At 45.0% G+C, this 14114-nt stretch overlaps 2 protein-coding genes across 6 annotated transcripts in view; both read right to left on the bottom strand.

The window, feature by feature from the left end:
• Positions 1-8138, bottom strand: part of LOC100482033 (putative protein ZNF720) — a 181386-nt gene extending 173248 nt beyond the window's left edge. Inside the window, exons 1-2 of one of the 5 annotated variants that reach the window (XM_034639106.1) lie at positions 7673-8136; positions 107-356 (exon numbers count right to left, since the gene is read on the bottom strand). In XM_034639106.1, coding sequence (XP_034494997.1) covers positions 107-356; positions 7673-7687 — 265 coding nt within the window. In that variant the 5' untranslated portion in view covers positions 7688-8136. Of the gene's footprint in view, positions 1-106; positions 357-7672 lie in introns of all 5 variants that reach the window. The other 4 variants (XR_004619164.1, XM_034639104.1, XM_034639105.1 and 1 more) reach the window with 4 other exon arrangements.
• Positions 1-14114, bottom strand: part of LOC105234925 (zinc finger protein 850) — a 265552-nt gene that overhangs the window by 42135 nt on the left and 209303 nt on the right.

Raw genomic sequence — 14114 nt, 5'->3', positions numbered from 1 at the left:
GCTACTACCCTACAGAGATGATGATGTTGCCTTAAGGAAGGGGAAGCTAAAGCTGGGAAGGAAACATCATGAAGATTTTTCTCTCCACCTATAAACCCCTACTTACTTCCCTTACTGCAGCGATCTGAATTCCAGTCGTGCAGAGAAGAATCTTCCAAGAGACGGTCTTCAAGGGAAGGAAGAAAACCCTGAGTGTGGTTTGGGAAGTCTGGAAGGAAGTTATCCGCACCCAAGAAGAGAAGGTTTCCATAGTTCTCTAACATCACATCCCTGTACAATTCCCGCTGAACGAGGTTCAGGCATCCCCACTCCTTCTGAGAGAACTCTATGGCCACATCCCTGAATGTCAGCAGTCCCTGCAATAAATACCACAGTTACCAAGTGGCCACTGGCAGAGTTCATAATGTACCTAAGATGAAAGAGGGAGTTAATGTCACCAGCTAGACCCACGACCTGACCTTTACTGCTCACCTGCTAGTACCCCTTGAATTCGTCCCAAATTTTCCTTAAGCTCTTTCTTTCAGCCTATCTTCAAATACAGGCATAAAAAAAAAAAAACAAAACAAAACCCAGAGACATAGTTTCCCATAATGGAAACAAAAACGACTGCACGAGCAGTAAATACTGCCCTGACTAAATGCTCCAGTACCCAGGCCACCCAGACCAGTTTGGGTTTAACTGCCAACTCACACCTGTGCAGATGCACCATGGAGGGTCCCAAGGAGTGACCTACAGTTACCTTCACCTCATTATAATACCAAATCCCGCCCAAGGAGGAGGACGAACCTCATTTACATAACATACAAAGTATGCACAGAATGGTTTCCTTAAGGCAGATGCGTGACTTTTTGCCCACCTCTACAAAAGATGACAAGGCTACCCTTTCTAAATATTCATCCTAAGCCTAAATAAAAGGAACTCCTTCACTCTTGCTCCAGGAGTCTTGGCTTTGAAAATTACTCCCTGTGATCTCCTTTTTTGCTATAAACAAATCTTCCTTTGTGTGACAACTCCACCATGTAGTTTCTATCCGTGACTCACCAAGAAGCAAAAGCACTTTACTTTCAGTTACAAACTTGGTGATCCAGATGGGACAGGTCTTTCCCAGGTTCTGGCCTCTGGTTCCCTGGCTTCCAAAAGATGAAGCAGTGGCCACCACAGGCTCATCCTAGCTAACCTGTTCAAGTTACTGGGGCCAGGGGCAGATTCCCTGGGGGAGATGGGGGCTCCCCTCTTCGTGCCTGTGACTGCCAGCCTGGTGTTCTGACGTCACCTGAAATCCAGCATCCACCCTGACTACTATTACTCAGAAGAACTTCTGTTGGGATAAGTCGCACCAGGTATGTGTCACCGCCTTTTTTTTTTTTTTAAGATTTTATTCATTAGAGAGTGAGAGAGATAGACCACAGATCACAAGCAGGGGGGAAGGGTAGAGGGAGAAGCAGACTCCCTGCCGAGCAGGGAGCCCCATATGGGGCTCAATCCCAGGACCCTGGGATCATAACCTGAGCTGAAGGCAGAAGCTTAACCGACTGAGCCATCCAGACGCCCTGTGGCACAGCTTTGAGAGGTCAACTAGAGTTGACTCACAAAGTCTGGGCAAGCAGCATAATATTAGGTCAGAATACTCTGGGGGAATTGAATACTCATTCAACTTGAGTCTACACATCCCCAGTGACAGATGATCACAGGACGCAGCCTCTCACAGGCTTTGGATGACCTAACCTAGCAAAACGGGAATGACCTAATGGAAACTAGTCTAAGGTCTGTGAGACTGAAATCTCCATCCCACCTGGTTGTTTGGTCTGTTTGTTGTTCCCAGTTTAAGTCTCCACCCCGGCTGCCTGGTCCTTGAGCACTTCCTCCTCTCCTCATAACCCCCAGAAAAGGAGGCAGCAACTCCCTGGTTCACTAGAAGCATGCACATGGAACAGGTAAAAGTTCTATTTAGCTGGTTAAAAGACAAATGCTTGTTAAAAAAAAAAAAGAGAGAGAGAGAAGAGAAAAAGAAAAAGTGGGCATTCTAAAATCCACGAAAATATAAAGTAACCCAAATTTTTTCACATCCACATATCTGGGATCATTCTTGTAAATTAAAAGTTTAAGCTCGTTGGTTTAACTAAAATAGACCTGTCTTCTGGACATTGCCAGGGGAGGGAGGACTGGTGAACAGACTTTACTGTAATGCCAATGGCCCCTGGTGTTTGTAGATATATGCACCAGATGGACTGAGGCCCTTCCCTGAAGGACAGAAAGAAGTAACAAAATAACAATGGCCTTAGTAAAGGAGAAAATTCCTCAATTACAGTTGCCAAGGTCAATCCGGAATGACAATGGGCCAACTTTTATATCCAAAATCACTTCTGAGGTATCAAGTAGAGGTTACACTCTGCCTGGAGACTCAGTCTTCTGGGAAGACAGAATGGGCGAGTAGAATTCTAAAACGGACTCTGGCAAAGTTGTGCCAGTAAACAGGAATATTGGTTACAGTTACTACCAACAGGTCTCACCGGAGTGAGAGCCACCCCCAAGGGGAAACTAAAATCTTGGCCCATCTGGGATGACTTATGGGGGGGCTTTCCAAAATGCTGACTCCTCACCTCCAGACCCACAGGTTTCTCAGGCCATTAAGCGTGTAATTAATCCCCCGACAGGTGACAGATACACTCAACAAATATGGAAATTTTTCCTCCCTCCACCCACTGAAATTAAGCTTCACCCAAATGAAACTGGGAACTGATGTAACTCCAAACTTGGAAAAATGGGTCACCACAGGATCAACTCTACCCTATTCGGACAGGGCCCCACCCAGTACTACTAACCACAAGCTCTTCCTTCAAAGTAGAGGGAGTCCTACCTTGAATCTAGAGTAAAATAGGCATCTATTTTCTAGTAAAATAGGCCCAGGGGCAGATGTTACTAGAACCAGGTAACAAGAAACATTCCTGTGACCTGAAACCTCCAGTGGAGAAACTCACAAGGACAGTTTCAGTGCATAAAGGCTCTCAAATTTAAACCATAATAATCTCTCTCTGTCTGATACTACTTCTGCTGTTCTGGTTTCTTCAGCCTTATTGTCTGCTGCCAGGCCTCTTTCACAGATTAAATCATTCTCTCTGTGACTGTTGAGTAATAAATACCACAGCTTATTGTTAATACATGGCAAAACAGATGTCCTAGACCCCTCTGACTTGGTCTGATTTTACAATGAACACTTTTTTTTTTAAGATTTTATTTATGTATTTGAGAGAGAACAAGCAAGCAGGGGTGGGGGAGGAGGAACAGACGGAGGAGGGAGAGAATCTCAAGCAGAATGCACTGAGCACAGAGCTCTCTCTCTTACCTGAAAACAGTGGATTTATACAAATTATAAGCTATATGTAGCATCCGTGTCCTGTAATGTCTAGTGCGTTTTACTTGTTTTTTGGAGGGTTTTTTTTTAAAGACTTATTTATTTTAGAGAGAGAAAGGGAGGAAGGGGGGGCCCACTGGGAAAGAATCTCAAGCAGACTCCCCAGTGAGCGTGGGAGCCAGATGCTGGGCTCAGTCCCATGACCCTGAGATCAGACCTGAGCCAAAATCAAGAGCTGGGCACTTAACCAACTAAGCCACCCAGGCGCCCCACAATGAACACCTTCTTAATTTTACTTCTTGCCACTATTATCCTCAAGACGCTAAAAGCTATAAACACAGTGCGCCATCCCTGGGGGATAAATTCCCTAGTAAATGTCAGGAGACTGTAACAAAAAGAAACTAACAAAACACTGCTCTTATTGCCTTTTAGACCTTGCATACTTAACTGCTTGGTACAATTTGTGTCCAAGCACAGAGACTATAAAATCACAAATTGTACTAACACGAGGATATGAGCCGCTTGGGGTTAAACCTGGGAGACCCACAAGCATATCTAAAACTAGCTGAGGAAAAATCCTGCTCCTCAACCAATCCTTATGATATGCCCAAATCTAGCAGGAAAGTAGCTCCAAAAGATGGACCTTTTCCTTGTGTCCCTCAAGAATGAGGGGAATGAAACCCGAGGAGGGATTTGTCACCAGCTAGACCCCAAGACCAGACCTTTACTGCTCACCTGCATGTACCCTGCAAGCTTTGTCCCACATTTTCCTTAAGCTCTTCTTTCCAGCTTCTCTTTCAACTCAGGCAAAAGACCTGATGGGCATAGCCCCCCATAATGGGAACTTACTCAAGCAATAAGGACTGCTCTGACAAAGAGCTCCAGGGCCTAGGCCAGTTTGAGCTTAACCTCCAAATCACACCTACAGCTGGACCATGGAGTGACCGAGTTACCTTTACCTCATAATAATACTGAATCTCCACTCATTTACATAACACACAAAGTATACAGACTGGTTTTCTTAAGGCATGTGCACAACCTAATGCCCACCTCTACAAAAAATGACAAGGCTCCCCTTTCTAAATATTCATCCTAACCCTAAATAAAAGGAACCCGCTCACCCTTGCTTGGGGAGTCAAGGCTTTGGAAGTTATTCCCAACGATCTCCTTATTTGCTGCAAATAAAATTTCCTGTGTGTCACAACTTTACCTGGTGTGCTTTCTATCTGTGACTCGCCAAGGAGTGAACTCATGTTCGTTCGGTTATATTAAGGAAAACTGGTTGTGGCTTAGGTGTGTTTCCTGCTGTATCCGTAAGATAATTTCTATTTAAAGATTTATTCATTTGAGAGAGAGAGACAGAGACAGAGAGAGCACAAGCAGGGGGGAGGGGCTGAGGCAGAAGGAGAAGCAGACTCCCTGCTGAGCTGGGAGCCCTCGGTGGGACTCTATCCCAGGACCTGGAGATCATGACCTGAGCTGAAGGCAGATGCTTAATCATCTGAGCCATCCAGGTGTCCCCATAAGATAATTTTTAACACACTAATGTACTCTAACATATTTTCCAGCTCTAAGGTAAGAGGATGGCATATGAACCACAAAATCATTATAAATACTGTGTGTTTACCTAAGATAACTTGTCAAATGAAGGCATCTACACAAGCATACACATTATTGAGAACTGCATTTGTATCATACAGTGTAAGTTGTGTCTACTTCTTAGGTGGAATGTTTTAGTGGGTTACAAACGTACTTATCAAGTTCTAATGTGAGTTAGAATTTCACAACAGTGCATTATAGGTCTTGTAAAAATGCAGATTCTGTTCCAGACTTCTGGAGTGGGATCGGAGTCTGCACTTCTGGTGGAGGCAGCGGCCTATGGGCCAAGGGATACATATTTTTTTTTTTTTTAAATAACAAACAGGTAGAATTCTAAGAATTCCTGGTGGACTTGAAACTGAAGGCATTTACAGGTTCTACTATAATAGCAAGAACGGCACAATACTTTTTGAGCATTTACTGGTTACTAGATAGCATTCTAATGACTTTTCACAAATTAATGCACACGTAATAATAATCTAACAGAACATATTCTTCTTTTTATGAGAGTATTTTGACAAACATCCAGTACATGGAAGGTATTAGTTTTTAATCTGGGTTGTCTGACCTACAGTCGATCTAAAATGACACCCAGGACAATATCCAGAGACAAGCCTGCTGCCATCTGAGAAGAGAGATGGAAACAAGAAGGCATTGACACAAAACTGATCGACCTTTTACATTTTAGGCACAAATCCACACATGTAAAAAGCAATTACATACACATTAAAAGTGACAGTACAGGGGCGCCTGGGTGGCACAGCAGTTAAGCATCTGATCCCGGTGTTGTGGGATCGAGCCCCACATCGGGCTCCTCTGTTATGAGCCTGCTTCTTCCTCTCCCACTCCCCCTGCTTGTGTTCCCTCTCTCGCTGGCTGTCTCTATCTCTGTCAAATAAATAAATAAAATCTTTAAAAAAAAATAAATAAATAAATAAAAGTGACAGTACAAACTGTCATAGTAACTGAAGAAACATTTTCAATGCTATAAAATTTATAAATCCATGTGTGATGATGCTTCTGTCTTTTAATCACACTATAAAGACAAACACACAGAATGCTATAAAGAAAACAGCTATACACTATATGTACGTTAACAAACTAGAATTTAAATAAAAATTTGGGGATAAAAAGAAAACCGCTAACATTTCTGAGTCTAGTATTTCACTAAAAATTTTCTTCCAATCATCATTTATGCTATGTTAGGTTTTAGAATTTTAAGACACTCGAACATGTTAATTACGTGATTTTCTTTTTCTGAAAACACAAAGAGAGTATGTCTGAGACATGGATGTGGAGTAAAAGAGAAACTTGCAGGACAACGGCCTGAATTATTTACAAACACCACCCCCAGAGTCAGTATCTCCAGGCCTCAAGAGAGAGAGCCTTCATTTTCCAATGGAAACTACAAGCAAAGAGAAACGCCGAAGAAAGGAGTTTCCAGTTTGAATGTGATGGCTTCTGAACATCTCTCAGTAAATCCATCTAATCGTTATGAAAGACTGAGAGACATATTTACATTATACAGGAGGAATCTGGCAGAGAGCACCAAGCCAAGTAAAAGACGTTAACATCAGCTGCAATGAGGCAAATCGGTATCAGTGTCTGCAGCACACGGAAGGACATATTATCACTGCCCCCAAAAGTAAATCAGAATTATGAATCTAATTATGAGAAAACAGTGGGTTTATACAAATCACAAGCCACATGTAGCGCCCACGACCTGTAATGTCCAGTGTATTTTTCGGTTTTTTTTGTTTTTGTTTTTTAAGATTTAAGAGCCGGAGAGGAAGTGTGAGCCAGGGGAGGGGCAGAGGGAAACAATCTCAAGCAGACTACCCGCTGAGCGTGGGAGACAGACGTTGGGCTCAGTCCCACGACCCTGCGATCACGACCTGAGCTGAAATCAAAAGTCGGTCACTTAACCGGCTGAGCCACCCACGCGCCCTTCTAGTGTAGTTTATTAAATAGAGCATCTTTCTTTCACATTCTGAACAGCAAGGCTGTTTCTTTTCCAGAACTTTCTGAGTTATTTGGGACGCATACCCATCCTGCTTATCTGTGCCTTTTCTTAATCCTGGGGTACACACAGCCATTAAAGTTCCCAGGTGGGTCCTAGACGTGAAATGTCCCCCTTGGCTGATATCCCAGGACTAGACCACAGCCACAACAGAAATCTTTCATTCACTGCTTTCCCCTGTGGCTCTGTCACAGAGGGCACATTCTTGATAGACGCAAGACATTAATTCACACTGACAATTGTGCGTGTTCTACTGGGAGCCAGGTCGGAGGGAAGGGAAAGAGGGCTCTGGAATATGGCAAAGTATCCTAAAGAGCTAAATTTCAGTATCCTTTAAAAAAAATTATTTTATTTTAGAGAGAGGGAGAGAGAGTGCGTGCATGCGCCCCTGAGCAGGGGGGAAGGGGGGGGAAGGGAGGAGAGACGCAGACTCCCCAGCCAGTGGGGAGCCCCACGCGGGGCTCAGTCTCACCACCCCAAGATCACGACCTGAACCAACAATGAAGAGTCCCACGTCTTATGGACCGAGCCACCCACGCACCCCTCAATATCCTTTTTTAAAAAGGTTTTTAAAAATAGGTGAAAACGCTCCTAGGATAGGAACGTCAGAACTAGAGGAATCGACATTTGCAACTTCTAATTGCTTTGGAATTCCAGGAGGAAAGGATGACAGGGCCTCTGACCTGGGACGCAAGGCTTACCGGAGAACGGGCCATTTCTTCTCCTTTCACCTCGTTCTCGGGATTTCTTGCCCGGGGCAGATTCGTGGAGAAATCACAGCCGCATCCGGAGAAAATGCCCTGAGAGCCACCAGCAGAGGCTCTTCACACGTAAGCCGGTCGCCTGCAGGCAGGACCGCGAAATGCAGAAAAGGCCCAACTTCCTCGTCCTTTGTGTCAGGAGCCAGGCAGCAACAACGAGCTCCTACGCGGAGCCCGATCTCTGAGCTTTCCCGGCTCTGCTCTGGTGAGCGTCGGCGGTCAGCCGGGTTCTCACCGGATCCCTGGACCAGAGCGAGGGGACCGCCGCGGGCACCGACGAGCGAAGGTAGAGGCCCCTCCGGGCAGCAGCGCCCGAGAAGCCAGATCCAACCAGCCGGGCCCAAGATGGCGGGCGCCACGACCGGAAGCGCCTGACCAAATAAGGAAGAAAAGGCGCGGAAACCCTGCTCTCGAGAAATTCCCACCCCGAGCAGTAAATAGTCCACCCGCTGGGTAACAACTGTCAGTCACGCAGAGAAAGCCGAAGCCGCGGGCTCCCGGCTCTCTCTCGGGATCTCCTGCTCGCCCATCTCGAGAGTGTACTTCGTGTCAGTAAACTTTCCTGTTGGCGGCACTCATTTGCTGTGCTCTGTATGCCCCTGACTTGTTTCCTGTGACAAGAGGAGGACACTTAAGCAACATGTTTGGAATGGGCCAGGGTCTCCCCAGGCCACCCAGCAACACTCTCAAGGGGCCTCACGTCCCACAGACGCCCACAGGTTCTACAGCACGGGAACCGCGTGCTGCGTAGACCTGACCCTCCCAGACTCATGGAGCAGAGATCTTGTTACCTCTCCTTGAGCCAAAGCCTGATCTCAACTCTCATAAAATAACGGGAAGCCCTGGTGCTTACCCCTGGCCTCACCGAGAATCACCCGGAGCCCTTCATTAACACCACACTGCTGTTTTGGCCCAAACCAATGGACAGAATCTGAGGGGGAGGGCACCAGATAGGATCCTTTTTGGAACTCCACACGGGATCCTATTGGAAAGCGTTTGGGGAGCTGACCAGGCACCTTCATCGCTGTATCTATAAAATAACCCGTCTAAAATAATCCTTATGCCAAAAAGACGTATTTTGGGGTGACAAAATGCTCCCCTTGATGTGGAAGCAAAAGCAAGAGAAAAATTCAATATCCTTATTTCCTACAGCCCATTGACAAGTCCTTAAAACAGGTAGAGTGAAGCTCAGCTGCCTTGATGTTAATACTTTGCAAAGGGCAAAAGGCAATCTTAGCCCAACCCCCAGGATCCTGTAAGTCTACTTTAACATATAAAAATTCTTTTGGAAACTTCCGTTATCTCTACCCCCCCCCCAAGATATACGTTGGCAATCATCCTCTAAGCATATGGCCCACTGATACACATCTTAAGGGTCTCATGACTAAGGTCTTATTAGACAGTAATAAATGACCTTTACCTAACCCCTCAAGGTCCTGGAAATCTTGCTTCCAAAATTCCCTAGAGACTTACATTATCCTTCACCCCCTCCCCACTTGGAAGGGTATAATCTACCTTTCCTCATGACCTCAGTGCAGCTTTTTCTGCCCAGGGGTCCTGTCTCATTAATAAAAATGGTGAGTAATAAAACCACATTTTTGCACCAAAGATGACTCAATTCTTTCTTGGCCATGGGCTCTGAGCCCCAACATATTTCCTACATCACCCTTTCGTAGGTAAATATTTATTTTCATGAGTAACTGCCAGTTTTCTAAAGTGAAACCACTTTTTACACTCCTATCAGCAATGTATGAGAATTCTAATTGCTCAGCATTTCCACTGAAATTTGATATTATCCTTTTTTTTTCTGTGTTAGCCATTCTAGATAATAGTAAGTGGTTTCTCACTATAAAATATGAAGTTGTCTTACTACAGTTGTCCTACGGATTGGGATGAACGTGTAGAGAGGAAAACTCTTTTCTTCCTTCTAGATTCTTTGGCTGGTCTAATAATTAAACTGACATAAAACAGATTATTCATGGGAGAAAAACAAATTTAATTTATTCATTATAAGAACCCCAAAGATACTAGACTCAAAGATAAGCAAATGATGCTGATATGCCATTCTGACCTAAGGAGAAGGGGGCAGAATTTAGAATTTAGAATTTCAAAAAGGGGGAAGTATAGTCACAGGAAAAAGGAAATAGCAAATGTTGGTAAATGTTTTCCACAACAGGCAGGTGACTCTTTCTCATAAAAAACATTATCTCTAGTATTAGCTCTCTTCTAGATTGAGGTCCCCTATCTAATTTCTTTGGCAGTTAAATGAGAGGCAAAATAACATTACCTGAGTCTGCTGGGTCCTAACCGCCTTCAACTCAAAACAATCCACATGCAAAGTGATTTATTTTGACATCCCATATTCTCTCCTGAATGAATAAAGAAAAGTGGCTTAGTTGGTTAAGCATTTGACTCTTGATCACGGTGTTGTGAGTTCAAGCCCTGCACTGGATTCCATACTGGGCATGGAGCCTATTAAGAAATAAGAAAAGAAAAGAAAAGAGAAAAGAAAAAGGTAATGTGTGTGTGTGTGCGCACGCGTGTGTGTGTGCATGTGTGTCTATTTCAGCCTCAAAAGTGAGGAACTATTTCCGTTTGCGACAGGATGTACTCAGAGGACATTTTGCCAAGTTAAATAAGCCAAACACAGGAAAAAAACACAATTCTGTATATAATCACATATAATCCACATATATGTGGAATCCATAAAAAGTTAAAATCATAAATGTGAAGATTAGCATGTCTGTTGTCAGGGGCTGAGGATGAGGGAAATGTTGAGCTGCTAGTCAAATGGTAAAAAGATTCACTTAGGCAGGATAAATAATTACCGAAGGTCTGTCAGCTAGCCCTCTTGCTCAACTGCAGACCCCAACAGTTAAAACCAGAAATAGATAAGACCGCTTAACTCATGCTGTGAAACCCATTATTCTTACTTTTTATCACACTTTTTTTAGGCGTTGATGAAGATGTTTTGAAATGACCAGAACGTTCCAATCGCCAGACCAGAAAAGCCCTGATAGCCACAGAACGCCTGCAAGACCTCAACCCCTTCTCTGCTCCTTCTCTGCTCATGATCGTGCACTGAACACATACCAACCCCCATGCATGATCGTGTGCTCCCTGCCTGCTCTCTTGCTTGTCCCTCCTGAACCTCTCCCTATAAAACACTAGGTGTCCATCCCATTGGTAGAGAGGTCAGTTATTAAGGCTTGACCCTACCTCCTCTCCCCAAAATACATTTTTCCCTTTCGCTTTTCCAATCTCTTATCACTTGAGTTCTTGGCTTCTCTTGTGATGGGTTTATAGGAGTTTTTTCATCAACAGTGTGGGCAAACCCAGCCAGGAGCTATCCTTTCATTTTGTCCAGCCCCCTTGGGATTCATTCCCTTGGACAGAGCTCTTGGCCAAGGTAGTGCACCAGGGCTCACCTGTTCATTTCCTGAGTTAGGAGCGATGCTAAATAGGTCAGTTCCAGGTCTAATACACATCACTCTGGCTATAATTAATAGTAGTGTATTATGTACTTGAGATTTGCTGGGAGAGAGCATGTTAAGCGTTCTCACCGCACATGCAGATCTTAGCTATGCGAGGTATGTGTTCGTTAGCTTGATTGTGGCAGTCACTTCACAATGTATATTTGTATTTACTTTTTAAAACTTGAGCAACTGGGTGCCTGGGTGGCTCAGTCAGTTAAGCATCTGCCTTCAGCTCAGGTCTTGATCCCAGGGTCCTGGGACAGAATCCTGCATCCGCTCAGAGAGGAGTCTGCTTTTCCCTCTGCTTCTCCCCCCACCATGCTTTCTCTCTTTCTGTCAAATAAATAAAATCTTTAAAAACAAAAAACAAAAACCTTGAGCAACTACAGGATGTTCAGAAGTAGGAAACAGGGTGCTGAATCGGTTGGCTCTTAAAGCACAGAATCTGAGAAGACAGAATTTGGAAACCAAACATACAGTTCTTTGCTCCCATAAATCAGCTTTTGGGTTGCAGCAAATAAAAAGATCACTGGGAAGAACTTCCAAAGCCATGACTCCCTGAGCAGGGGTGAGTGGGTTCCTTTAATTTAGGGTTAGGATGAATATTCAGAATGAGGAGTTCTGTCATCCCAGGTAGAGGCAGGCATGGGGTGGCACAGGTGACCGTGTCTACAGGCATCCTATGTTATGTTAATGAGCAGGTGACCGCGCCTACAGGCATCCTATGTTATATTAATGAGTCTCGTGCTCCTCCCACGACGGAGGCTCTAACATTATCAGGAGGCAGAGGTAACTGTCAGACTAGGGAAAGGGTTGTGGAGCGAGCTCTCAGCGCGGGTGCAAACGGAATGAGGCTCTGGGCTCCTTATCTCAGGAAAGGAATGCAGGGCCTGCTTCGTTTTCAAACAGCGCTGGAAATTTGTGCCACTGATTAATCATCTCTGATACGGTTAGGCCAGACTGTTAGTTTTCTCATTCCCTTTGTTCCCTTAAATTCCTGAGCTACTGAGGTTTTTGCATTGCTCTGTGGTTCTGACACATTCTAGGAAGCTCTGCAGGAAGTGTGCGAGGACAAGCAGAGCCCATAAGGCATAGATCACAGGAAATAGCTGGGGACTTAAAACAACTCCTCTTTCTTTGGCTGGGGACCCCTAACTCTTTCTGCTTACAATGTGGGAGGAGCGACAAACCAACTCTCATCTCCTCTCCTCTGTTCAGTGAGGGGAGAGACGAGGGTGGGGCCAGGCCTGGGCAAAGCTTCAAAGGAGCAGGGATCTGGCGGGGGCGGGGGGGCTGCTGTGGAGGGAGAGCTCTGATCTCCCTGCCTATGCACTATTACCAGTTCTGTCTTCCCAAGTTTGGGTAAGGGACAAGGGCAGGCTGCCCTAAAATGTCCCACTTTGCCATCTTGGCGACGAGGAAGGGACATTCAGGGGAACAGCAATACCCCCAAATTGAGTCCGTGCAGCATTTTGACTTTCAGGACCTGCTAAGTTCCTCGTCTGGGAAACAGAGTCACTGTAACAGCGATGTCATTTCTGTCTGTGCTTTTCTGTGTAACTGGTCTGTTCCCCCAGGGAAGAAGGAGAACTGGAAGAACGGCCCGGGAACCTGTTCTTTCTTCCCCACTCTCTTTGTGCCCTGAATTACTTCAGTGCACTCTGCCTGGCTGCAGCATCTGCTTGTCTGGGAATGCCCAGGCAGAGCAGTCAGCCCTGCAAGCATGCACCGCGGCTCACTCAGCTGTTCTCCAGCCTAGAACTCGGACAACTCCTGGAGCTTGCTCCCCATTCCCTTGCTGCTGCTCTAACTGGCTCTGGGGCTTCGCTTTCACTGTAATAAGTGCACACTTTCTTTATCCCGACCTCTGAACCATTTCAAGCCTGGTAGTTGGGAAGAAACTCACTGAGGGAAAGTGTCTGAGGTTTTTCCTTGATGCCAGCGGTCTTCCAGGGAAATCCCCCCATGATAACTGATTTCTGGATCACCAGCGGATACACACGTAAGGATAGATCATTGAGGGCTCCAAGTCCCCACGGCAGTTCTAGACTGCTGCTGGAAGAAACCGAGACACCCAAGAGGGAAAGATCAGCCCATTGGTGACTCTCTGGGGAGTTCTCCCCACCTGATCCATCACCTATCTCCCTGAAATAGAGTCTGGGCTCCAAACTCTCTCTCCTTCTTTGCTTTCTGTTCACTGCCAGGTGGATGTCTCCTTATCAGCAATTTTGGGATGTTGGCATTGTGTTGAGGATTGGTGGTCAATCACGGTTATTAAGGACAGAAGCTCTAGAATTGAGCCAGGTCCTGCTGCCCCCAGTTGTACCTGATTTTCAGCTTATGGGGGAGGAGACATGCATAAAATTTATGTGACCACACATAAAATTCCTTCCAAAGATTCTTTCAACATAAACCTACAACTTTCTTTTTTACATTCAGATTTTGTCTTATTTTTTGTCCTCTTGAAAGAACCAGTCTTATTTTGGGACAAAACTATTTTCTGTCAATGAATATGTATTTTTATTCCTCATCATTTTTCTTTTTTTCTTTTTTTTAAGATTTTATTTATTTATTTGACAGAGAGAGGCACTGAGAGAGGGAACACCAGCAGCGGGAGTGGGAGAGGGAGAAGCAGACCTCCCGCTGAGCAGGGAGCCTGACAAGGGGCTCAATCCCAGAACGCTGGGATCATGACCGGAGCCGAAGGCAGACGCCCAATGACTGAGCCACGCAGGTGCCCCTCCTCATCATTTTTCTTACCAAAAACTCAGCTCGTAACTTTCCTTGCCTACCGAGTTATTTCCCTTATTATTTCGAATAGTCTTAAGTACATTTATTAGAATTCTTAATGCTTAGAAACCTTATTTCTAGTGTAAATTAAGTAAGAAGCAATGGTGAAATGTCTG

Source organism: Ailuropoda melanoleuca, chromosome 12, assembly GCF_002007445.2.
Source record: "Ailuropoda melanoleuca isolate Jingjing chromosome 12, ASM200744v2, whole genome shotgun sequence".
Lineage (NCBI taxonomy): Eukaryota > Metazoa > Chordata > Mammalia > Carnivora > Ursidae > Ailuropoda > Ailuropoda melanoleuca.
Note: the sequence above shows the minus strand (reverse complement) of the source record. Positions and strands in the feature narration are given on the sequence as shown.